The 25,720-nt window shown below is 53.0% G+C and overlaps 3 protein-coding genes and 1 pseudogene across 3 annotated transcripts; 2 read left to right on the forward strand and 2 right to left on the reverse strand.

Annotated features, from left to right (window-relative positions):
- LOC135405245 (zinc finger protein 721-like) overlaps window positions 1-25,720 on the reverse strand; it is a 250,874-nt pseudogene that overhangs the window by 52,290 nt on the left and 172,864 nt on the right.
- LOC135404635 (olfactory receptor 14A16-like) lies at window positions 5,808-7,023 on the forward strand. The gene has a single exon (XM_064639368.1). The coding sequence runs from the start codon at window positions 6,052-6,054 to the stop codon at window positions 7,021-7,023; it is 972 nt and encodes a 323-aa protein (XP_064495438.1). The 5' UTR covers window positions 5,808-6,051.
- On the reverse strand, window positions 13,944-15,021 carry LOC135404636 (olfactory receptor 14J1-like). Its single transcript, XM_064639369.1, has one exon. It carries the CDS (start codon window positions 14,994-14,996, stop codon window positions 13,944-13,946), a length of 1,053 nt encoding a protein of 350 aa, XP_064495439.1. The 5' UTR covers window positions 14,997-15,021.
- On the forward strand, window positions 23,670-24,782 carry LOC135405414 (olfactory receptor 14J1-like). The gene has a single exon (XM_064640111.1). It carries the CDS (start codon window positions 23,689-23,691, stop codon window positions 24,658-24,660), a length of 972 nt encoding a protein of 323 aa, XP_064496181.1. The 5' UTR covers window positions 23,670-23,688; the 3' UTR covers window positions 24,661-24,782.

The raw sequence follows: 25,720 nt of genomic DNA on the forward strand, positions 1-25,720 counted from the left end.
GGGTGACAGTGCTGCCTTGATTCCATGAGATTGCCCAGTGTCCCAGAGCTCCTTTGGCTCCAGAAGGCCCTGCAGTGTCACAATGGTCCTTGGTTCCAGGAGGATACTTAATGCTTTATTTGCCTCAGTCTTTAACAACCAAAGCAGTTGTCCTCAGGATCTCCAGCTCCCAGGGCTGGAAGCTGGTGATGGGGAGCTGAGTGAAGCCCCCACAATGCAGGAGGAAATGGTCAGTGACCTGCTCTGCCAGTGAGACCCCCCCAAGTGCCTGGGCCCACATGGGATGCAGCCAAGAGTCCTGAGGGAGCTGGAGAAAGAGCTGGCCAAGCCACTCTCACTCATTGCCCAGCAGTGCTGCACAACTGCACAAGTCCCAGCTGACTGGCAACAAGCACATGGGATGCCCATGCACAGGAAGGGCCAAAAGGAGGATCTGGGCAACTCCTGGCCTGTCCCACTGACCTCAGGACCGGGGAAGTCCATGCAGCAGATCCTCCTCAGTGCCATCCCATGGCACGGGCAGGACAACCAGGGGATCAGGCCCAGCCAGCGTGGGGTTGGGAAAGGCAGGTCCTGCCTGACCAACCTCATCTCCTTCTCTGACAAAGGACCCGCTCAGCAGCTGAGGGAAAGGCTGGGATGTGTCTCTGTGGAATTCCAGAAAGCCTTTGGCACCATCTCCCCCAGCATCTCCTGCACAAACTGGCTGCTCATGGCTTACCCGGGGAACTGTTTGCTGGGTGACAAAGTGTCTGATGGCCCAGGGAGTGGTGGGGAATGGAAGGAAATCCAGGTGGGGCCAATCACTAGTGGGGTTCCCAATGGCTCAGGGTTGGGGTTGCTCCTGTTTAACATCGTTCTGGGTGACCTGGGCCAGGGGATCGAGTGCCCCCTCAGGAAAGTCGTGGACAACACCACGTTGGGTGTGAGTGTGGATGTGCTGGAGGGCAGGAAGGCTCTGCAGAGGGATCTGGACAGGCTGGATCAATGAGGCCAAGTGTCAGGGCCTGCACTTGGGTCTCAACAACCCCCTGGAACGCTCCAGGCTGGGGGCAGAGGGGCTGGAGAGCTGCTCAGCAGGAAGGGACTTGGGGGTGCTGCTTGACAGGGGCTGGATATGAGGCAGAGTGTGCCCAGGGGGGCAAGAAGGCCAAGGGCATCGTGGCCTTTGTGGAGAAGGGTGTGGCCAGCAGGAGCAGAGAACTGATTGCCCCTCTGTGCTGGGCACTGGGGAGGCCCCACCTGGAGTGCTGTGTCCAGTTCTGGCCCCTTGTGCTGGTTTAAGAGTTAACCAGCAGGGGAAATGAACTCAACTCAAAGGAGAGATTATAAGTCAGAAAAACAATTTATTAAAATAATACAGTAAATACAATTATACAAACAAACAATTAGTTTTAACCCACAAAACCCAAATGTATAACCCAGCACCCTGGGGCATGAACAAAGTGGTGTTCCTTGGCCCCCCCCTTGAGTCCAAAGTAAAGGGAGAGGGGAAAAACCTGCTGGTGGGAGAGCTCTTGCAGTCTGGTCAAAAGTGGGGATTGCAGTCCAGTTGAGGGTGGTGTCTCAGTCTGGTTGAGAGCGGTGAGCTGCAGTCCTCCTCTGGATCCCACTAGTGGGTGTAAGGTTCTGAAACTCCAGGTTTATATATTCTCCAGCTCAGGCAGGAATGGTCAGTCCTCCCCTCAGAGTGGGGAATTCCATAAAAGGATGCTTTGTCCTTCCCTCAGAGCGGGGAATTCCATAAAAGGATGCTTCGTCCTTCCCTCAAAGTGGGGAATTCCATAAAAGGGTATGAGGGTGCTCAGGAACATCCCCTCCCACCTCACAGGCCTCTACTGACAACAGTTTCTGGGAAAATGGCATGGAAGGCTATAGAATACACAGTTTTGGGCTACACCCATCCAGTGATGAATCGGTCCCAGCTGTCCTAACAAGGACACATGGCAACCATCATACCTCCCACTGCTACGGACATTCACCATGGCAAACCTCATACATTCTATTACTACGGTCGGTTACCATGGTAACCAGCATACATTCCCATTGCTACCATCAGTTACCATGGCAAACAGCATACATTCCCACTGTTTTGGTCGGTTACCATAGCAACCATCATACAGTCTCGTTTCTACGGTCAGTTACCATGGCAACCACCATACATTCTCGTCGCTATGGTCAGCAACCGTGGCAAACATCGTACATTTCCGTTGGTACGGTCAGTTACCATGGCAACCATCACGTTGCTATGGTCAGTTACCATACATACATTCTCGTCACTACGGTCAGTTACTGTGGCAACCACCATACATTCCCATTGCTACTGCCAGTTACACATTTCTATTGCTATTGTCGGTTTCCATGGCAACCCTCATACATTCCCATTGCTGAAGTCAGTTACCATGGCAAACACCATATATTCCCATTGCTAAGGTCAGTTACTATGGTAATCTTTTGGTTCCTCTTGGAGAGAAGCAGATGCAGATGAGCCTCCCTGTCGTCCACCAACCTGGCAGCTGTGCTCTAAAGGCCTGTGTCCCAAGGGGTATCTTCACCAAGACTCTGCAGAAACCTCTGGGACTCTTTCCATCCTGTCGTGGTGCCTTTCCAGTGAATTCCAGGGTTATCAAAGCCAACTTGAATGGGCTCTTTGTCTCACTCCACAATGTCACCCAAACCAGTCTCTCCTCTGACCCTCACCCACAAAAGTTCACCCAAGTTGTTCATCCCCTAGAGCAGCTCCACAGGTCCCAGAAGCTCCTTCCTACTGAGGACACCTCTCTCCTGCTCTTTCTGTCCTGTGTCTCCTTGACCTTCTCTCCCAACACGTCACAGACCTGCAACCTGGGAACTGTCTCAGCAGGCCTGGGCTGGTATTGCCTGCAAGTGGAATGAAGAGAGACTTGGGGCTGCAGCTCCTCCTGCCTGTGCCCCACATGCAGGGCATTGGGGCCTGTCTGGCTGCAGCCCCTCAGTGGGGGCACCGGGGTAAGAACAGACTTGCAGTGGGGAAAGCTGCTCTGAAAGCCCCGAGAGCTGGGCTGTGCAGAGGCTTTGCTGACAATGGCCTTGGGGGTGGACGTGCTGGGACTCAGGCCCAGGGGGAAAATCCCAGGCCTGATCCCTGAGGAGATCAGCACATGCTGCTGAAATGCTGGGGGAGAGAAGAGCCAGCAGAGGAAGGAAACAAGTGTGGACAGCCTGGGCTGATGTGCTTTGGACTCGTGCCTGGCCCGGCCTTGGCTGGGCAGAGAAGGGACAGCCTTTGTGTCCCTGCAGGGCTGGGATTCACTCCCTACCCCAAAGGCCCCCAATGTGTCTGAGAAGCCCTGGGTGGTGCCTGTCCCACAACTGCTGGGAATGGGGACGGGCTTTCTGCACAGGCCCTGTGCTGTCCATGGCAGCTGCTGCACTTGTGCTGCACAGCACTGGCACCTCCCCTGGCACTACAGGCCCCTCTTTGGCTGTTCAATCCAGGCTCAGCTGCCCTGAATGAGGTTCAGCAGTGAAGGGATGTCCAGGAGACAACTGCCATTGTACTCTGAGGACATGTAGAAAATACCCTGAGAAAGAACAGCAGAGAGACCTCTCTCCCTGTGCCACCTGACTCCATTTGGTCATCTGAACACCTCTAGGGGCTGCCCTGGACAGAAGGAACAGTGACAGGTTCCCCTGTCCTACATGTGGGCCCCTTCTGCCACTGAAGTTGGCCAAAGCAATGTCCCAGCAGCCTCCAAGAAGATCCCACAGCTGCTGCCCTGTCCCTAGGAACTGCTCCATTGGAGCCTGCAGTTCCCAGCAGGAATCGCGGTCACCTCTGGCCCCTCAGAAGGAACCAGGGCTTTGTGTCCCAGCAGGTCACGCCTGGCTTAGGTCTTCATTCATTGCCATGGGAGCTGGGACAAGGAGTCACCTGCAGGGGCCTGTTTTGGGCCCACTGAAGTGGGGCAGGAGGAATCCCAGCCCATGGGGGTTGTGGGGGGAGCTGAGTGTCCTTCTGGCCCCAGGTCTGTAGAGCCACAATGAGACACTTCTGTTGACTCAGCTGAATCCCTTCCCTCAGTGCAGGTGAAGGAGATCCCTCCTGGGCACTCTCTGGGTTTCCTGTCTAATGATGGGACATGAAAAGGGGACTCTTGAACTCTGTGTGTGTTTGGAGAAATGACCCTGCTAAAAGAAGTGTCTGTGCCCAAGTGAGAGAAGGCACATCATTATTTCCTTCAGCTGTGTGCCAGCAGGTTTCCCTGGAGCCCCAGGGACAGCTGGAGGGAGCCCAGAGGGGCAGAGAAAGGGCTGCCTGGGGCTGTTGCTGTGCTGCTGAGCTGGGCCAGGCTCCTGACACACAGGGAGCTCCTGGCAAGCAAGAAGAGCTTCAAAGAGACAGCTCTGCTGGTGAGCAGCTCCTCTGCACAGCCCAGCAGGGCTGAGGGCACTGCCAGCAGCACCCAGGGCACAGGAGAGAAGGGACAGAGATGAGAGGCAGCCTGGGCTGGGAGGTGACTGAGCTCTCACTACAGGAGAAACCTTCCCAGCATTTGAATGAAGATTTCTCTGGTTGTAGGAAAGTTCAACTTGCCTTCCTGGAGGCATCTCCTAAAGCTGGCACATCCCACAGCTTCTAGGATCTTTCAGCAGGACTCTCCCAGTTGCTGCAGTGCAGGGGAAGTGGCCATATGGCAGAGCAGGGCAGGAGCTGCAGGCAGCAAGGGCAGACAGGAGAAGGGAGCAGCAGGTTCAAGGGATCCTGGGCTGGGAGGACAGGGCAGAGCTGCTCAGGGCAGGAACCTTGCCAGCCCTTTGCCACGGTCAGGCTCTGGCTGCAGAGCAGTGCAGGTGAGTTCCTGCAAGTGCCTCTCCCAGCTGCCAAATGGCAGCAGTGGCAGGAGCTGTCAGGATGGCTCTGCTGGATTTGCTGGGGTGCAGCAGGAGAAGCTGCTGCAGAGCAGGACTTGCTGCTGCCCCATCAGAGGCCCAGGGCCAGAAGGTTCCCTGTGGCAGGGCTGGCTGTGGGGTGGGAAGGTGGGGGTGCAGCCAGGGGTGCCCAGGGCTGTGGGGCAGAGCAGGGTCCTGCCCCCAGGGCTCTGTGTGCTGGGGCAGGGACTCTGCTGCCTGCCAGGGTCAGCTCTCAGCCCGGCCAAGGAGCTGCCACGGGGCTGGGGGAGAAGGGCTGTGGGGAAGGAACAACTCCTGGGAGGGCAGAGCAGGGCAGAGTCCTTCTGATCTCCACAGTGTGCTGCAGGGATGAGGGCTGGTCACAGCTCCAGATCAAAGCAGGAAATTTCCCAGAAGGTATTTGCAAAAGGCACAGACAGACAGGAGGTACCTTAAAGAGAATGAACCAGTTCTTTCAGAGTTATACTCTGGGTTGTCTGGGTGCTGACTGAAACAGGGAAATGAATCTCTGAGCACAGGAGGAGACACTGCAACTTGAACTCTGTTAGATTAGAGGAGATTGAACCTGAGAGTGTCAGACATTGAAACTGCCTTATAGACCCATCAGTGTCACTTTCTCAGCCCTGGGCCCAGGGAAGCAGCTGCTGGCAGGGACAGCTCCAGGCAGTAGAGCCCTGGGCAGGGAGTGGGGGGCAAGAGCGCCCAAAGGCCTTGGGGAGGGGGCATTCAGGCAGCTCTGGGGGCCCTTCCCTGCAGCTCTGCTGGGCACTGTGTGCTGGGCAATAGAAATGAAGATTCCTGCAGTGGAAAAGAACTTTCCCAGGTGTGATGGTAGAAATAGAAAACGCAGGTACAATTATTCTAAGCTCAGACTAAGTTTCTGCTCTGCAGCCCCAGCTCTTCTGATTCATTACAGTAGAGATGGAACTTTTGTATTCAAGGTCTCTTACATCTGACATTCCTTGTGTGTGAGAGAGCTCTACCAAAAAATTCCATTTCCCCCTTGGAGCAGAGCAAAACTGACTGCTTGGCAGTGCATTTGGTGACATTTGACACATTGATTTCTTGTAGAAATGGAGTGGCTTTTTCACAGAGGTCTGTCTTAACTGTTCCCTGTCCTTTCCTTTTTTGAACAGACCCTGTGCTAAGAAGCAGCAAATGTCCAACAGCAGCTCCCTCACCCAGTTCCTCCTCCTGGCATTTGCAGACAGGCGGGAGCTGCAGCTCCTGCACTTCTGGCTCTTCCTGGCCATCTCCCTGGCTGCCCTCCTGGCCAACGGCCTCATCCTCAGCGCCGTAGCCTGCGACCACCACCTGCACACCCCCATGGGCTTCTTCCTGCTCAACCTCTCCCTCACAGACCTGGGCTGCATCTGCACCACTGTCCCCAAAGCCATGCACAATTCCCTCTGGGACACCACAACCATCTCCTACAAGGGATGTGCTGCACAGGCCTTTCTGCTTGTCTTCTTTCTTGGAGCAGAGTATTTCCTCCTCACCATCATGTGCTACGACCGCTACGTTGCCATCTGCAAACCCCTGCACTACGGGACCCTCCTGGGCAGCAGAGCTTGTGCCCACATGGCAGCAGCTGCCTGGGCCACTGCCTTTCTCATTGCTCTGCTGCACACAGCCAATACATTTTCCCTGCCCCTGTGCCAGGGCAATGCCCTGGGCCAGTTCTTCTGTGAAATTCCATACATCCTCAAGCTCTCCTGCTCACAGTCAGGCTACCTCAGGGAACGTGGGCTCACTGTGGTTATTGCCTGTTTAATGTTTGGTTGTTTTGTTTCCATTGTGTTCTCCTATGTGCAGATCTTCAGGGCTGTGCTGAGGATCCCCTCTCAGCAGGGACGGCACAAAGCCTTTTCCACGTGCCTCCCTCACCTGGTCGTGGTCTCCCTTTTTGTCAGCACGTTATTCATTGCCTACCTGAAGCCCCCCTCCATCTCCTCCCCGTCCCTGGATCTGACCCTGTCAGTTCTGTACTCAGTGGTTCCTCCAGCATTGAACCCCTTCATCTACAGCCTGAGGAACCAGGAGCTCAAGGATGCCCTGAGGAAACTGATAACTGGCTGTTTTTCAGAATCAATAAACTCTCCTTCTTCTGCATGTTATGTACCTCAATAAGGCCAATCCTGTTATGGACTTCATTAACGGCCCACCATACCTTCTCTATTTTTTACTTCTGATAGGAGTGTTATTTTTGTGAGAATTTGTTCACATCAAAAAATCTGTATATCTATAATTATATCTATAAGGATATATATAAATATCATTTTATATATAAACACCATTTTCAATTCAGTGTTTGCCTTTCTAGCCTAGCCCAGAGGCTGTACAAATTGGGAATTGTACTCACTGTCTGATTCAACCAAATAAAGAACTCTGCCTTGGCTTGTTTGCCTGACATCTTTCCTCTCTGACTTCTCTGCAGCTGCAGGGTCGGTGCCTCTGTGCAGAGCTGGGCCAGAAAAGAGTCCCAGCAGAGCAGCACTGCCAGGGAGCAGCAGCCCTTCTCCTGCCTGGCCTCCTCTCCCTTCCCTTCCACACTGTCCTGCAGAGCCCTGTGTTGTTGGAGGCCTCAGTGCTCTGGCAGTGGGTCCCAGTCCTGCTGCAGGACTGTCCAGGGACTGCAGGCAGGGACAGCCACGGGCACTGCTGGCACAGAGCTGACCTCTGCAGCAGCACTGCCATCCTGCAGGGGCATCTCCTCAGGCCAGGGCCTCAAAGCTTCCATCTGCTTTCCACTTTGCCCTCCAGGATGTGCCCAACACAATGCCCTGCAGAGGAAACCAGCAGTGACCAGCACAAGGGTGGGAGTGCTCAGGGTGGGGGCACCCAGCAGTGCCCTGGCACAGCCAGCGCCGCTCCCAGCACTGGCCTCTCACCCCAGGCCATTGGGCTTGTTCTTCCCTCCAAGGAGGGACAGCAAATGAGCAGCTCAGGAGTCCACGTTTGCCCTGCATGGACAAGACATGCCCATGTGTCACGGCTTGGGGCTGGGGGGGGTGGAAGGCTTAGACAAAGTCGATGGCAGAAGCCGTCTCTTTGAGCTACGAGGTGCACAAAAGACCCCTTTGCTTTCTAAAGTCCTTCTTAGAGAGGAGCCTGGGGGTGGCTGGATCCAATCTCAGGCTCAGATTTTGGTTTCAACTGAAGGAATTCTAGAGGTGTGATTCAATCACTTTGTCCTGCAGGTTTTAGAGATGGCAAATCAGAAATATATCTATAAAATGAATGATTTATTATTACAAATGAATAGACAATTGATCAGGCAAATGAACAGAAAAAAGACCTTAAAGAGAATTATTTACCATACAGTATAAAAGCCAAAAACTCCTAGCAGTATAGTGTAAGATAGGACAGTGCAGTCTATCAAAGTCATTCTATTAAAGTAATTGGATCAAAGCCGGCAAAAAGAAACAATCCTGAAGCAGAGATTGAGGTAACTCATCACACGACGACAGGGGTAATTCTTTTTCTTCCACCCAACCCCTGGGCAGTGACCATGAAGAGCTGTTCCTGCTTCATGGCAGAAGCTGCACACACTTCAAGGAAGTCTGTGGAAGAATCTGCCACATGACAGTTGGATGGGGCTTTTATAGTTATCAATAATTTGACTGCCAGACATATTTGCAGGCCAGGGAGCAGCTTATCTGTCAAATCCTGCTTCAGAAAGCAGGATGTATGTTTGAAGTTTCATGAAGCATTTTGGATTTAGCAGAATTCAACATTAAAAACAGCACCTTGACTCCAGCAGTAACTCATCACAGAGAGCTTGCATTGTTTGCATTCTCTGACCATTGTTTAGGTATTATCAGAGCAGAGCATCCTTCCAGAAACGGCCCCTTGTTTCCATGAGGTAGCAAAAACTCTCAGGGTTCCTTTGGTTCCATGAGGCCCTGCAGTGTCACAATGGAGCCTTGGTTGCATGAGGTTCTGGAGCATCACAATGGCCCTGATGATTTGAGTTTCCACTATCTCTCCAGGATTCCTTTGGTTCCATGAGGCCCTGCAGTGTCACAATGGCTCCTGGATTCCATAACGTTCCAGAATATCCCAGGGTTCCCTTGGCTCCAAGAGGCTCCCCAGTGTCCCACCGGCCCCTGGATTCCAGGAGGCCCTGCAGTGTCCCAATGGCCACTCGGTTCCAGGAGCCACAGCGGCTGCCGCCGGCGTCTGTGCCCGGAGCCGCCGCTCCCACGGGGCTGCCGCACTCACCGCCGGGGTTGCCGCTCGCGCAGCCGCCGCTCTGCCCCGGCTGCACCGGGACCCGGCACCGCCTCGGGCCTGCGCTGCCGCCTCAGCGGCCACAGGGACACAGGGATGGGGGACCTGTGCTCTGACACTGAGGGGCCTGGCTTTGTTCTGCTGGGGTCTGGGCTTTAGGAAAATTGCTGTTCATTTTCATGCTCCACTGGAACACCTCCTGAATTCCAAAGGTTTCCTAATCCAGGGGGAGGGGTTTCTATGGCATCAGAGGTGTTGCCCCTCGGGACACATTGTCAATAAACCATCCAGCTGACTGGGATGGGTGTAAGAGCTGGGGAACACAGGATAAGGAGTCATCCCCTGAAAACCTTGGAACATTCCCTACACGAATCGTAACCCAAATGGAACTGTTTGGATACAATTCCCAAACAGTTTGGAAACTCCAGTCATTCCTGACACCAGGATGGAAATTCAGCAGATAACTAAAGCCAGTCACCTTGGGAGCCCACAACCAGCGGGGCTGAGGGAGGCCCTGGCAGCTCCCCAGCACCTCCCTCTCAGTGGGACACCTCTGGCTGCCTCTCCCAGCTCAGGAACCCTCCAGTTTCCAACACTCCAAAGACCCTCCCTGATGGCCCAGGACAATTCTGATCCCCCTCAACAAACACTCCTCCAGCTCTGACCCTGGTCTGTTGGGAAACACAAAGGGATCTGGGAGAGTGTTTCCCTGACAACAAGGAGAATTTGGGAGAGGGACCTTTCCACACCCAGCTATTGATGTGTCCACACATCTCTGCCTGGGTGTGGGTGTGAATTGACTGTGGTGGGAATGTTGTTATTGGGAATCTATAATTCAGTCACTGTTAAAATTGTAGCAAATGCTATCAAACCACTCGATAACTGCTAAATTGGTCAATGATTAAGTGCTTCAAAACTCTTTTGCCCCCTTGTCTTTGTTTCTATATCCTTTGCACCCTGACACTCTTGCATCCCAAGGCTCTGTGTAAATCATTCCCTTTCATCAAAAAATACATGTTTTTCCTGACGTCTACTTTAAAATCTTCCTCCTTAGCTAAACTACTAAACAACTCCAATTAGCTGTTCAAGTCTTGAAGATTTGAAAACAATTAAAGGAAGGGAAATAATTTGTTTTTCAGTGTTTTAATGGGTCCCACAGTGTGTTTGGAGCTGCATCAGCTGTCAGTCCAAGATGGGCCATGGCAGAACTGGTGAGGTTGGGGGGTGAGGAGCAAGGTTGATCATCCAGGGTCAGTGTGGATCTCCTGAGGAGACACTCAGCATCAAGATCACTTGGAGAACACCTCTATCACCTCTTCTCTGAACTTAAAAATATCCATCATTGAATTAAAACAAAAAAAGTACAAACTTGGAAGACTTGTTTTGAAATTGCCTTGAAGACAATTAAAGGAAGACAAAGAGATCCTGAGGGATTTCTGGATTTTAATGAGCCCCACGGTGTGTTTGCAGCCCAGCCCATGATCCTGAGGTACTGAGAGAAGATTGAAGCAGCTGCTGAAGAAGTCAGAAGCCAAACTCCAAGTGCCTTGAAGCATTGCTGGGCCCCACTGAGGGCAGGCACTGCCAAAGCCTCCCCAGGGACTCCTTGGAGCAGCTCCTTGGAGGCCAGGAGTGCAGGCAGACAAAGGCTCTGGGCAGGCCCCTGCAATGCTGAGCAAAGCCTGCCTTGGTTTTGTGGAGCACAAAGGCCAAGGCCTGAGCCCCAGGCCCTGGCCCAGCAGATCCTGTCCCTCCCGGCTGGCTCAGGGCTGTTTGGGGGGCACTGGGATGGGAGGGGGAGCAACAACAAAGGCCAAACACTGGGAAAACCCTGCCAGGCTCCTGAGGGAGGGGCAAGGCAAAACCCAAGGGCAGAACCTGCCAGGCAAGTTGGTTGTGGTGGCCTGAGTGGCAGAGGCAGCTGCCAGAGGCAAGGGGACAAAGGCCTGGGTGCCTTTGGGCCTTGCAGCCCTGCCAGAGCCCTTGGCCATCTCTCCTGCAGGCTGTCCTGCCCTGGCCCTGCTGCTGCTCTGGCCTTGCAGGCTGCACACACCCCTCCTGCTTTCCCACCCCCTCCCAGCAGCATTTTAGACCCTCCCTGATGTCTCTGCACCAGCTCTGGCTGTTCCCTGGAACACAAAGCCATGGGCTGATCCTGACTCCCTCTGGGTGACCTCTTGCAGCACAAGGGTCCCTGTTGAGTGATATTTCTTTTTCCTCACCTTCAATCTGAACCTTCCATGCTACTCTTTGTGGAGATTTCATTCTATTTCCAATATGGAGAAAAGCTCCATCCTGTCAGATCTCCTCTAGACCCTCTCCAGTTCTTCCTCATTCCTCCAGAATGGGGAACCTCACAGACAGACAGACCAGTCCAGATGTGGTGACCCCAGGGCTGAGTCCAGGGGGGTGACAACTCCCTTGTCTGGGTGCCCACACTCCCCCTAAGGCAGCCCCATGTGCAGTTGTCCTTAAATCAAGGGGCCATTCTGATTCTTTGTAACATCACGGAATCAAGTGGCACCGTGACACTGCAGGGCCTCATGGAACCAAAGGAATGCAGGGACACTGTGGAATCTCATGGAACCAAGGGACCATTATGACGTGTGGGGTGTCTTTGGAACAAAAGGAACCCTGAAACATCTCAGAACCTCCTGGAACCAAGGGGCCACTGTGCCTCCCCAGAACTCCATGGAATCAAGCAGAGCCGCTGCCTCCCCCCCGCCGCCGCACGGACCGGAGTCGCCGGCTCTGCCCCGCTTGGACACCTCTGGAGTCAGCGTGTTCTTGGGCAGCACAACTGAGATCAGACCAGAGAGTTTCCCAGATTTTGCTTTGCCCCCTCTCTCCTCTGGTTTGTTTTTTGTTCTTTGTTCATTCAGGAGAAAAAGGGGGAAGGGAGACACATGTGGATCCCTGTTTTTATCTGTTTACAAAAGGGATTTGGGGCAGGGGGGGAGAGAGGAGGCAATTTCTCTCTCTGCTGTTGCTTTGAACTCTTCTGTTGGTATTGCTGGTTTTGCTGCTATATTTCTTGTCAGTCAACTTTTATTTTTTTCACTTGTACCTCCTTGTATTTTGTCTCTCTGTACTGGTGGGGAATAAAAGGAGAGTGAGTTCTTTTTATTGGAGTTCCAGCACCAATATGTGTCTTTAATCCAGGACAGGTTGCTCAAGGGTTCCCTGAAATTTGGCATAATTCACAAATGACTAGAAAATGCTTTTTGTCCCATTATATAGAGAGCTCTTCTGCATTGGTGTTCAAGGGCTGATCACTGAGAGGGATTTCATCAGGAAGTTGCTGCCAAGAGGATTTTGTACCATGGATTTTATCTGACACTCTGCATTCAGCCAACTTCCCATCCATATCTTCCACTTCTTCAGTCCAGCTCTCACCAGTCTGGCCATAAGGTCAGGACACCATGTCAAAGGCCTTGATAAAGTCTGGGCACAAAACATCCCCTTCTTTTGCCTCCCAGAGGGGTTCTGCAATCCCTGCCTTGTCCTTCCCATGCCTGGGAATGGCTGCAGGAGGACTTGCCCTATCCCCTTCCCTGCTGAGCCTGAGCAGTCTGGAACTCTGCCAACCCTCCTTGCTGCCCTGTTTGCAGACTGGTTCCATGTCTGCCTTTGCCAAGGCCCCAGGAAGCTCTGGGATGGCTCTGGCTTTCCAAGGGTTTGGGAGAGGTCTCCCAGTGACACTGTCCAGCCTTCTCAATGTCCCTAACACCAAAACTTTTGTGATATCCCACAGTTCCAGTTTAGTGCCCAGAACACAACACAGGTTGTCCTGGTGGTTCTGGAGAATGAGAAGGGATTTCTTCCTCGAGGCCAACCCATCCAATTGGATCTGAGTGCAGCTGAAAGGTTTCCTCAGCATTTTCCCCGGTGCCCCCCTGCCCTGAAGGTTTCTGGCCCTCAGGCTGGAGCTGAGGGGGTTGGGCAGGTGCCTGAGGAGGGGGTAGAACAAGGGCTGTGTCCAACTGTGCCAGGAGGGCTGTGCTGGGCAAGGATGAGGAGGCTGCAGAAAACAGTGGCACTGGGGAGGTGAGAGGAGCAGCTGGAGAGACCTTGTGCCTGCCCACACTGGGCAGGAGCTGCCCCAGGATGGCAGCTCTGAAGCACTCACAGGATGTCCCTGTGAACAGGAGGAGAAGACTGGATCTAAAAATGAAACCTGGAAAGCAGAGAGCAGGAGTGTCATGGTGACACTGCAGGAGAGTTCCAGCCCTGGAGCAAGGTGACAGAAGAAGTGACCCAGTACATGCAGTGCCCTCAGAAGATGCCACAGCATCCTGGAGATGCTGTAAGGGAGCCCAGCTCTGCTTCACAAGTTCCCAGGGCCTGTCCCTGCCTGTGCTCCAAGGGCTTCCAGCCCACAGGACTGTGCTCAGAGAGCACTCAGACCTTACAGCAAGAAAGGGGCTCAGGAGGACAGTGTGGGAGTGGCAAGAGAGCAGCTCTGGGAAGACCAACCCCTGCTGCTCCCTGGCATTGCTGCTGGGCTGGGAATATTGTCCCCCTCCCCTTTGCAAATACACCCTGTCCTGCAGTGTGCTGTCCTTTAGGAACATCTAAGAAGAAGGGTCTTGGACAAAGAAGGCACTGCAGAGTCCTTTATTTTGTTTAAACAGTCAGAGAACACAATTCATCATTTATACAGTCTCAGTGTCAAAGTCAAAAGATGGACACTAAATTAGAAGGCAGATGCATAACAATATTTCATTGCACAGAAAATTATTACAAGAAGAATGTGATGACCTGCAAGAAAAACCTGAGCAGGAAGGCTGGACCATTATAGAGTCTCATTCTGAATGCTATACACCAGAAAACAGACACTTTATTGCTCCTGAAAAGCATCCAGTCAGCATTTTCCTCAGGGCATCCTTGAGCTCCTGGTTCCTTAGGCTGTAGATGAAGGGGTTTAGTGCAGGAGGCACCACTGAGTACAGAACTGATAGTGCCAGATCCAGGGATGTGGAGGAGATGGAGGGGGGCTTGAGGTTGGAAAATGTGCCAGTGCTGATAACAACAGAGACCACAGCCAGGTGAGGGATGCAGGTGGAAAAGGCTTTGTGCCGTCCCTGCTCAGAGGGGATCCTCAGCACAGCCCTGAAGATCTGCACATAGGAGAAAACAATGAAAATAAAACAGCCAAGTCCTAAAGAGATAGTAAACGAGAGAAGCCCAATTTCCCTGAGGTAGCTTGAGTGTGAGCAGGAGAGCTTGAAGATGTGTGGGATTTCACAGAAGAACTGGCCCACGGCATTGCCCTGGCACAGGGGCAGGGAAAATGTATTGGCTGTGTGCAGCAGAGCATTGAGAAACCCAGCAGTCCAGGCAGCTGCTGCCATGTGGGCACAAGCTCTGCTGCCCAGGAGGGTCCCGTAGTGCAGGGGTTTGCAGATGGCAACGTAGCGGTCGTAGCACATGACAGTGAGAAGGAAATATTCTGCTGAAATGAAGAACAGAAAGAAAAAGAGCTGTGCAGCACATCCTGCGTAGGAGATGGTTGTGGTGCCCCAGAGGGAATTGTGCATGGCTTTGGGGACAGTGGTGCAGATGCAGCCCAGGTCTGTGAGGGAGAGGTTGAGCAGGAAGAAGCCCATGGGGGTGTGCAGGTGGTGGTCACAGGCTACGGTGCTGAGGATGAGGCCGTTGGCCAGGAGGGCAGCCAGGGAGATGGCCAGGAAGAGCCAGAAGTGCAGGAGCTGCAGCTCCCGCCTGTCTGCGAATGCCAGGAGGAGGAACTGGGTGAGGGAGCTGCTGTTGGACATTTGCTGTTCCTTAGGACAGGGTCTGTTCAGAAAAGGAAAAGACACAGAACAACTAGGAGATACCCCTCTCAGCAGAGATACTCCATCTTTCATAGTAATCCCCCCAAAATAATTATATTTCCCTTATGCTGGCTCAGAGTTTTGTGAGCAGCAAGAATTCTTCCCATGTGCTGCCAAGGGCTCAGCTTTGCTCTGCTGAAGTGCAACATGGAGCTGGTTTGTGACAGCTCTGATGATCACAGGGTATGTCAGATGTAACCCACCTTTAATGGAAAAGCTCCATTTCTGACCCCCCTAATCACAAGAGTGTGGACTGCAGAACAGAGGCTTCTATTGTCTTTAGAATAATTCTTCTGTTAGATATGTTCCACCATTAAATCTGCAGACTGTTCTTTTTAGGAGTAAAAATTCTCATTTTTATTGCTAAAAAGGTGAAGAATCTTTAGAAAAGACAAGAGACAAAAGGGCTCAGATCTCTGTGGTTAAAAGCAGAGCCAGGAGAGCTGCAGAGTCCTTCAGCCTGTTTCCCATCTGCTCTTTACCTTGTGCTGCATTCACTTTGATTTCACACAAACAGATATTGAAAACTACATCCACAATGCAGTGATGAGAGCAGGACAATGTTGTTTCCAAGGTCAGCTCTGTGAAGTGTCCCTTGTGCCAGCCCAGACGTGCAGCTGTGCTGGACAGAGCAGGACAGGAGCCTTCCTGCAGAGAAGTCAAAGGCTGGGACAGGAGAGTGCCAACCCCCAAGGGAAGGCTCAGCAATGCCCAGGATCCTGTGCTCATTTCTGACACTGCCTGAAAGATTCATCTCTGAGAGTAAAAGAGTTGGAATTTCAGTGCAGCCTCCTGAACTGAGAGAACAATGTTTATGCTACAGTGCCTAAGCAGGAAACAGCCATCGGGACTAATTCCTTTCCTGTAGCCCCTGTCTTTTCTGAGGTTTGCAAAAAAATTCTCCATTCAATGTGGTGTAGTGGTGTGGAGCTGTGAGCAGGTGTGACTCTGCAACACCGAGACATGGAAAAGATCCTCCCTCAGCTGCCAGGTTTGCTCCTTGCCCACAGCCCTTCTGCCCCAGCCCTGGCAGCAGCTCCCCAGGCCGGCTGAGAGCTGCCCCTGGCAGGCAGCAGAGTCCCTGCCCAGCACAGTGCCCTGGGCTGCAGGACCCTGCTCTACCCCACAGCCCTGGGCACCCCTGGCTGCACCCTCGGCTTCACAGCTCTTCCAAAGTGCTCCAAAACAGCCCCTGCTCACCCATCCCATCAGCTGGGGCTGGGCCAGCTTTAGGAGATGCCTCCAGGAGCTGCCCCTGCACTGCCCTGCAGCCACAGACTCACCATGTGCAGCCCTGCCAAGATTCCTCCTGCAGGGAACTCTCAGCCCTCCTGCAAGTGCTGAGCCCCTTGAAGCTCTGTCTGTGCCCTGCTGGTGTCCCTGAGCTGCCCTGGCAGTGCCCTCAGCCCTGCTGGGCTGTGCAGAGGAGCTGCTCACCAGCAGAGCTGTCTCTTTGAAGCTCTTCTTGCTTGCCAGGAGCTCCCTGTGTGCCAGGAGCCCGACCCAGCTCAGCAGCACAGCAACAGCCCCAGGCATTTCATGACCCCCTGGGGGGTTTGATGTTGTTTACATGAGACTCAGTCCCTGAGAGGAAGTTCAAACAACTTCTCAAGAACTCAAAATGAGATTGAAACTCTGAAGTTTCTTGTTGTACTAATGAGTCTCACTGAGGGACACAACTGAGAACTTCTCCCTGGGTTCCAGTTAGAGCAGAAAACTGCAGACAGTGATGGACAAGCAAGGGAAAGGTGGCTCTGATGCTGAAGAAACCTTGACTTGTTTCTTAAATCCAAAGGGCCAAGCCCTGACCCCCCGCCCCTGGGAAGGCAGATCGTGTCCCTGCCTCATTCCTCAGGGCTCTTCCTGGGGCACTGGGATGTGGGATGTGCAATGCCAAGGGCAGGACCATGGGGTGGCACCTGCCAGGCTGCTGAGCAGGGACAAGGAGGCCATGAGGCCCCAGGGCTGCAAGGGCCACTCCCCTCCTCCTGGCCTCAGGGGCACAGACAGCAGCCCTGGCCAAAGGCCTGCAGAAGGTGGCTCTGTCAGGGCCTTTCAGCTTCTCCCCATCCCTGTCTCCTCTCCAGCCCAGGCTGTCCTACGGTGTCCATGCCCTGCCCCTTTCCCTGCAGGCTGTCGTCATCCCCCCGGCTGCCCCACCTGGCTGGCACCTTCCTGCACTGACATCTCTGCGTCCTCCCTGGCTCTTCCTGCACACACAAAGCCTTGGGCTCATCCAGACTCCTCCTGGGTGACGTGTTCCAGTCCAGTGTTTTCCATGGAGTGAAATTCCTTTTTCCTCACGTCCACTCAGGACCTCCCCAGCTGCACTTGGCATTAATTCTTTCTTTCTCATGCTCTTTTCTGCTCCGACAAAAGGATCCACCATCTCTAAATCCTCTCTTCAAGCCCTCTCAGGGCTATCCTGTGCTGTCCTCAGTCTCCACACCATTGAGGCCACAGTTCTTTAGCCCCTGTTTAGTGCTCATGTGCTTGAGACCTTTAAAGCCCATCTTGGGAGATCTCTGGGCACTCATTAATGTTTTTGCAGATGAAAATATCATGCTCAAAGCCTAAGTAAATCACAGTTGCCATGACAACCAGCATGCATTCCCATTGCTGTGGTCAGTTACCATGGCAAATAGAGTACATTCCCATTGCCACAGTCAGTTACCATAGCAACCATAATACATTGTCATTGCTATGGTAGGTTATCATGGCAACCATAATTGCTACAGTCATTTACTGTGGCAAACAACATACTTCCCACTGCTATGGTCAGTTACCATGGCAAAAAGCATATATTCTCATTGCCACAGTCAGTTACCACAGCAACTACCATACATTCCCATTGCTAAGGTCAGTTACCATGGCAACCATCACACATTCCCATACCTACAGTCAGTTACCGTGGCAACGATCATACATTCCCACTGGTATGGTTGGTTACCATGGGAATCAGCATACAGTCTCATTGCCATGGTCAGTTACCAAGGCAACCATCATACATTGCCATTGGTACAGTCAGTTACCTTGGCAACTATCATACATTCCGTTTCTACCGTCAGTTACTACAGCAACCATCATACTTCACACTGGTACAATCAGTTACCATGGCAACCGTCACACATTCCCGTTCCTACAGTCAGTTACCATGGCAACCATCATACATTCCCATTGCTACACACAGGTACCATGGCAACCATCACACATTCCTATTGCTATGCTCGGTTACCATGGCAACCATCATACATTTTCGTTGCTATGGTCAGTTACCATAGCAACCATCATACATTGCCATTTCTACGGTCAGTTACCCTGGCACCCATCATACAGTCCCACTGCTACTGTCATTTACCATGGCAACCATCATACAGTCGCATTGCTATGGTCGGTCACTATGGCAACCAGCATACAATCCAATTGCTATGGTCGGTTACCATGGAAACCATCATACATTCCCATTCCTACAGTCAGTTACCAAGGCAATCATTGTAAAGTCCCATTGCTATGGTCAGTTACCAAGGCAATCATCATACATTCCTGTTGCTATGGTCAGTTACCACGGAAACCACCATACATTCCCACTGTTACGGTCGGTTACTGTGGTAACCATCACACATCCCCATTGTTGCGGTCGGTTACCATGACAACCATCATACGGCCCACTGCTACAATCAGTTACCATGGCAACCATCATACAGCGTCGTTGCTACGATCAGTTAGCATGGCAAACATCTGAATTCCAGTTTCTATGGTCAGTTGCCATGGTAACCATCATACATTCCCATTCCTACTGCCAGTTACCATGGCAACATCATGCATTCCCATTGCTACAGCAGGTTACCATGGCAACCATCACACATTAGCATTGCTATGGTCGGTTACCATGGCAACCATCATACATTAGCATTGCTATGGCCGGTTACCATGGCAACCATCATACAGTCACTTTGCTATGGTCGTTTACCATGGCAACTAAGATACATTTTCGTTGCTATGGTCAGTTCCCACGGAAAACACCATACATTCCCATTGCTACAGTCAGTTACCATGGCAACCAACATACTTTCCACTGGTACAGTCCGTTACCATGGCAACCAGCATACATTGTAGTTTCTATGGTCAGTTACCATGGCAACCATCATTCATTCCCATTGCTACAGTCAGTTACCATGGCAAACATCATACTTCCCACTGCTACGGTCAGATACCATGGTAAACAGCATATATTCCCATTGACATAGTTGGTTACCATGGTAACCATCTTACATTCCCATTGCTATGGTCTGTTACCATGGCAACCATCATTCATTCCAGTTGCTAGGGTCAGTTACCATGGCAACCATCACAAATTCCAGTTGCTAGGGTCAGTTACCATGGCAACCATCATATAGTCCTATTGCTATGGTCAGTTACCATGGCAAGCATCACATATTTCCCACTGCAAAGGTCAGTTACCATGGAAACCATCATACAGTCCCATTGCTATGGTCAGTTCCTATGGCAACCATCATAGATTCCTGTTGCTACGATCGGTTACCATGGCAACCATGATACACTCCCATTGCTATGGTTGGTTACCATGGCAACAAGCATACATTTTTCTTTCTACAGTCAGTTACCATGGCAACCATCATACTTTCCTTTGGTACAGTCTGTTACCATGGCAACCATGACACATTCCTATTGCTACGGTCGGTTACCATGGCAACTGTGACACATTCCCATTGCTATGGTCTGTTACCATGGCAACCATCATTCATTCCAGTTGCTAGGGTCAGTTACCATGGCAACCATCACACATTCCAGTTGCTAGGGTCAGTTACCATGGCAACCATCATAGATTCTCATTGCTATGCTTGGTTACCATGGCAACCAGCATACATTCCCGTTGCTACGGTCAGTTACCACAGGAACCATCATGCTTCCCACTGGTACAGTCAGTTACCATGGCAACCATCATACATTCTCATTGATACTATCAGTTACCGTGGGAACTGATACTCTTACTGGTACAGTCAAATACCATGGCAACCATCATACATTGCTGTTCCCATGGTCAGTTACCATGGCAAACATCATACATTCCCATTACTATGGTCGGTTACCACAGTAACCATCATACATTTCTGTTGTTACACTCAGGTACCATGGCAACCATCAGACATTTCCATTGCTATGGGCAGTTACTATGGTAACAGCCTTTGTGTCCCTGCAGGGCTGGGATTCACTCCCTGCCCCAAAGGCCCCCAATGTGTCTGAGAAGCCCTGGGTGGTGCCTGTCACACAACTGCTGGGAATGGGGATGGGCTTCCTGCACAGGCCCTGTGCTGTCCAGGGCAGCTGCTGCACTTGTGCTGCAGAGCCCTGGCACCTCCCCTGGCACTACAGGCCCCTCTTTGGCTGTTCAATCCAGGCTCTGCTGCCCTCAATTAGGTTCAGCAGTGAAGGCATGTCCAGAAGACAACTGCCATTGTACTCTGAGGACATGTAGAAAATACCCCGCTAAAGAACAGGAGAGAGACCTCTCTCCCTGTGCCACCTGACTCCATTTGGTCACCTGAACACCTCTATGGGCTGCCCTGGACAGAAGGAACAGTGACAGGTTCCCCTGTCCTACCTGTGGGCCCCTTCTGCCACTGAAGTTGGCCAAAGCAATGTCCCAGCAGCCCCCAAGAAGATCCCACAGCTGCTGCCTTGTCCCTAGGAACTGCTCCATTGGAGCCTGCAGTTCCCAGCAGGAATCTCGGTCACCTCTGGCCCCTCAGAAGGAACCAGGGCTTTGTGTCCCAGCAGGTCACGCCTGGCTTTGGTCTTCACTCATTGCCATGGGAGCTGGGACAAGGAGTCACCTGCAGGGGCCTGTTTTGGGCCCACTGAAGTGGGGCAGGAGGAATCCCAGCCCATGGGGGTTGTGGAGGGAGCTGAGTGTCCTTCTGGCCCCAGGTCTGCAGAGCCACAAGGAGACACTTCTGTTGACTCAGCTGAGTCCCTTCCCTCAGTGCAGGTGAAGGAGATCCCTCCTGGGCACTGTCTGGGTTTCCTGTCTAATGATGGGACATGAAAAGGGGACTCTTGGACTTAACTCTGTGTCTGTCTGGAGAAATGACAATGCTGAAAGAAGTGTCTGTGCCCAGGTGAGAGAAGGCACATCATTATTTCCTTCAGCTGTGTGCCAGCAGGTTCCCCTGGAGCCCCAGGGACAGCTGGAGGGAGCCCAGAGGGGCAGAGAAAGGGCTGCCTGGAGCTGTTGCTGTGCTGCTGAGCTGGGCTGGGCTCCTGGCACACAGGGAGCTCCTGGCAAGCAAGAAGAGCTTCAAAGAGACAGCTCTGCTGGTGAGCAGCTCCTCTGCACAGCCCAGCAGGGCTGAGGGCACTGCCTGCAGCACCCAGGGCACAGGAGAGAAGGCAGAGAGGCAGCCTGGGCTGGGAGGTGACTGAGCTCTCACTTATGGGAGAAACCTACTCAGGATTTGAAGAAAGAATTCTCTGGCTGTAGGAAAGTTCAACTTGCCTTCCTGGAGGCATCTCCTAAAGCTGGCACATCCCACAGCTTCTAGGATCTTTCAGCAGGACTCTCCCAGTTGCTGCAGTGCAGGGGAAGTGGCCATATGGCAGAGCAGGGCAGGAGCTGCAGGCAGCAAGGGCAGAGAGGAGAAGGGAGCAGGAGGTTCAAGGGATCCTGGGCTGGGAGGACAGGGCAGAGCTGCTCAGGGCAGGAACCTTGCCAGCCCTTTGCCACGGTCAGGCTCTGTCTGCAGAGCAGTGCAGGTGAGTTCCTGCAAGTGCCTCTCCCAGCTGCCAAATGGCAGCAGTGGCAGGAGCTGTCAGGATGGCTCTGCTGGGTTTCCTGAGGTGCAGCAGGAGAAGCTGCTGCAGAGCAGGACTTGCTGCTGCCCCATCAGAGGCCCAGGGCCAGAAGGTTCCCTGTGCCAGGGCTGGCTGTGGGGTGGGAAGGTGCGGTTGCAGCCAGGGGTGCCCAGGGCTGTGGTGCAGAGCAGGGTCCTGCCCCCAGGGCTCTGTGTGCTGGGGCAGGGACTCTGCTGCCTGCCAGGCTCAGCTCTCAGCCCGGCCAAGGAGCTGCCACGGCCCTGCAGGGAGAAGGGGTGGGTGGAAGGAGTGACCCCTCAGGGCAGGGCAGGGCAAGGATGGGCAGGGCCCTTCAGCTGCAGGCTCAGGGCTCCTCACAGCTTCAGCTCCACCTCCTCCATTTCCAGGGCTCCTTCTCAGGAAGCACATCCCCCCAGAACACCTCCCCCTTCCCAGCCACCACAGGCTGCCTGGGATCTGCTCTGCAGCCCCTGCCCAGGCAGAGCTGCCCCTGGGCACTGGGCTGGGGATGGCTCTGGCAGCACTGGCAGGGAGCTGAGCTGGGCACAGGCAGGGGCTGCTGGCAGGAACAGCTCCTCACCCAGAGACAGGCAGGCAGGGAGAGGCAGCTGCTGCCACAAGGGCTGGGCAGGGGGATGGGGGCCCCTCCCTGCTGTCCCTGTGGCACAGACCCCTTCCCTGAGCAGCTCCTGCCTGGGCTCCTTTCCCAGCCTAAGCAGAGCCTGTGCCCTCAGGCCCACGGGGGCTGGGCTGGGCATTGCCCTGCAGCAGCCAGAGCCCAGGCAAGGACAAGGCCCTGATTTCCAGCTGTCTCTCTGTGTCCCTCCTCCCTTGGCAGCAGCATTGTGGCATTTCACTGCCATCCCCTGCTGCCTGGGCTTTCCTTGTTCTCACCAGTGGATTTTCTGAGCCAGTGTGGTGTTTGGGGGGGGCAGATTCCTGTCCAGACACAAACCCTTTGGGTGCTGCTGTGGGGATGTGTCTGTGGGAGCCAAGTGCCAAAGTGCCCTCCAGGCACCTTCAGGTTATTCAGCTGTTTGCCTGGGTGTCCTGCAGGGCTGCAGGTGCCCTCCAGAAGGGCACAGCTCTGCCATAGGATCTCTGTGCTGCACAGGATCCCCATGGAGAAAACTTCTCAGTGCTAAATCCATGGAAATGCCCTGGGCAGCTGTACTTGGGAGCTGCAATGATCCCTCTGTGTGGCAGTCTGGGAGGATAGAGATGAGATCCTAATCAGGCATCCTGAGGAAAGGCAAGGATTCTGTCAATGTGCTCTTTGAAACAGGATTCCTCTGCTCCTAGAAGTGCCTTGTTACTTTTTTTAAGGGACTTCCTAAGGGTGATCCCCCTTTAGCTCTAAGCTGCCAGACAGGGGCAGCTGTGAACAGGAAAGAAGGCCAGCTCTTGTCTCTGCACCAAGAGACCACTCCTTTGCCTCTCAGGACTCACAAGATTTCCCTTGGAGCACATCAGAAATGTCACAGATTTCAACCATCCAAACTCCTCCTGGCAAGAGGAATTCGAACAAAACAAAGTCCCCCAAATCCCCTCTCTGTGTTCTGCCCTTGGGCAAACTGTGACCAGCAGTTCTGGAAACACTTTGATACATCACAAGTGCATTTAATTGGAGGTCACCCTGTGCTCCAAGTTGCCTCTCACTGCACAGCAAGAAGGATTTCTCAGGAGCCCATTCCAGGGTCCCTGCTCTCAGTGCCCCCTTCAGCCAGCAAAACCCAGAGCTCAGGGAGAGGGATGCAGAGAGATCTTCCTGAAAAGAGGCCCTGAATGTTGAATTGCTATGAGACATGCAAGATGTTTTGCTGATTGAGTCTGGCCTAATTCAGTTCTGCGTTTTTTCTCCTCAACAGAAAACAATAACCGGAGGCAGCAAATGTCCAACAGCAGCTCCATGCCCCAGTTCCTCCTCCTGGCACTCGCAGACAGGAGGGAGCTGCAGCTCCTGCACTTCTGGCTCTTCCTGGCCATCTCTCTGGCTGCCCTTCTGGGCAATGGCCTCATCCTCAGCGCCGTAGCCTGTGACCACCACCTGCACACCCCCAGGTACTTCTTCCTACTCCACCTCTCCCTCACAGACCTGGGCTGCATCTGCACCACTGTCCCCAAAGCCATGCACAATTTCCTCTGGAACACCAGAACCATCACCTACACAGGATGTGCTGCACAGGTTTTTGTCTACATAATCTTTCTTAGAGCAGAGTTTTCCCTCCTCACCATCATGTGCTACGACCGCTACGTTGCCATCTGCAAACCCCTGCACTACGGGACCCTCCTGGGCAGCAGAGCTTGTGCCCACATGGCAGCAGCTGCCTGGACTGCTGGGTTTCTCATTGCTCTGCTGCACACACCCAGTACATTTTCCCTGCCCCTGTGCCAGGGCAATGCCCTGGACCAGTTCTTCTGTGAAATCCCACACATCCTCAAGCTCTCCTGCTCACACTCAGGCTACCTCAGGGAACTTGGGCTTATTGTGTTTAGTGCCTGTTTAATGATTGGGTGTTTCATTTTCATTGTTTTCTCCTATGTGCAGATCTTCAGGGCTGTGCTGAGGATCCCCTCTCAGCAGGGACGGCACAAAGCCTTTTCCACATGCCTCCCTCACCTGGCCGTGGTCTCCCTGTTCCTCAGCACGTTATTCTTTTCCTACCTGAAGCCCCCCTCCATCTCCTCCCCATCCCTTGATCTTATTGTGTCACTCATGTACTCAGTGGTATCTCCAACACTGAACCCCCTCATCTACAGCCTGAGGAACCAGGAGCTCAAGGATGCCATGAGGAAGCTGATAACTGGGTGTTTTTCAGAAGCAATAAACTCTCCTTCTTCTCCATGTTATGTACCTCATTAAAGGCCAATCCTTTTATGTACTTCATTAAAGGCCCACCATATCTTCTCTATTTTTTGCTTCTGGTAGGGGTGTTATTTTTGTGAGAATTTGTTCACATCAAAAAATCTTTATATGTATAAAGATATATATAAAAAAGTATATATATATATAAACACCATTTTCAATTCAGTGTTTGCCTTTCTAGCCTGGCCCACAGGCTGTACGAATTGGGAATTGTACTCACTGTGTGCTTAAACCAAATAAAGAACTCTGCATTGGCTTGTTTACATGACATCTTTCCTCTCTGACTTCTCTGCAGCTGCAGGGTCGGTGCCTCTGTGCAGAGCTGGGCCAGAAAAGAGTCCCAGCAGAGCAGCACTGCCAGAGAGCAGCAGCCCTTCTCCTGCCTGGCCACCTCTTCTTTCCCTTCCACACTGTCCTTCAGAGCCCTGTGTTGTTGGAGGCCTCAGTGCTCTGGCAGTCGGTCCCAGTCCTGCTGCAGGACTGTCCAGGGACTGCAGGCAGGGACAGCCACGGGCACTGCTGGCACAGAGCTGACCTCTGCAGCAGCACTGCCATCCTGCAGGGGCATCTCCTCAGGCCAGGGCCTGAAAGCTTCCATCTGCTTTCCACTTTGCTCTCCAGGATGTGCCCAACACAACGCCCTGCAGAGGAAAACAGCAGTGACCAGCACAAGGGTGGCAGTGCTCAGGGTGGGGGCACCCAGCAGTGCCCTGGCACAGCCAGCGCCGCTCCCAGCACTGGCCTCTCACCCCAGGCCATTGGGCTTGTTCTTCCCTCCAAGGAGGGACATCCAATGACCAGCTCAGGAGTCCATGTTTGCACTGCATGCACAAGACATGCCCCTGTGTCACAGCTTGGGGCTGGGGGGGGTGGAAGGCTTAGACAAAGTTGATGGCAGAAGCCGTCTCGTTGAGCTACGAGGGGCAGAAAGGACCCCCTTGCTTTCTAAATTCCTTCTCAGAGATGAGCCTGGGGGTGGCTGGATCCAATCTCAGACTCATATTTTGATTTAGACTGAAGGAATTTTAGAGGTGTGATGTAATCACTTTGTCCTGCA

The sequence above is a fragment of the Pseudopipra pipra genome, chromosome W, assembly GCF_036250125.1.
Source record: "Pseudopipra pipra isolate bDixPip1 chromosome W, bDixPip1.hap1, whole genome shotgun sequence".
Lineage (NCBI taxonomy): Eukaryota > Metazoa > Chordata > Aves > Passeriformes > Pipridae > Pseudopipra > Pseudopipra pipra.

What these genes read in the sequence shown, in the direction of transcription:
- LOC135404635 (XM_064639368.1), top strand. Translation starts at nt 6,052, where the DNA reads ATGTCCAACAGCAGCTCCCTCACCCAGTTCCTCCTCCTGGCATTTGCA.
- LOC135404636 (XM_064639369.1), bottom strand. Translation starts at nt 14,996, where the DNA reads ATGAAAGATGGAGTATCTCTGCTGAGAGGGGTATCTCCTAGTTGTTCT.
- LOC135405414 (XM_064640111.1), top strand. Translation starts at nt 23,689, where the DNA reads ATGTCCAACAGCAGCTCCATGCCCCAGTTCCTCCTCCTGGCACTCGCA.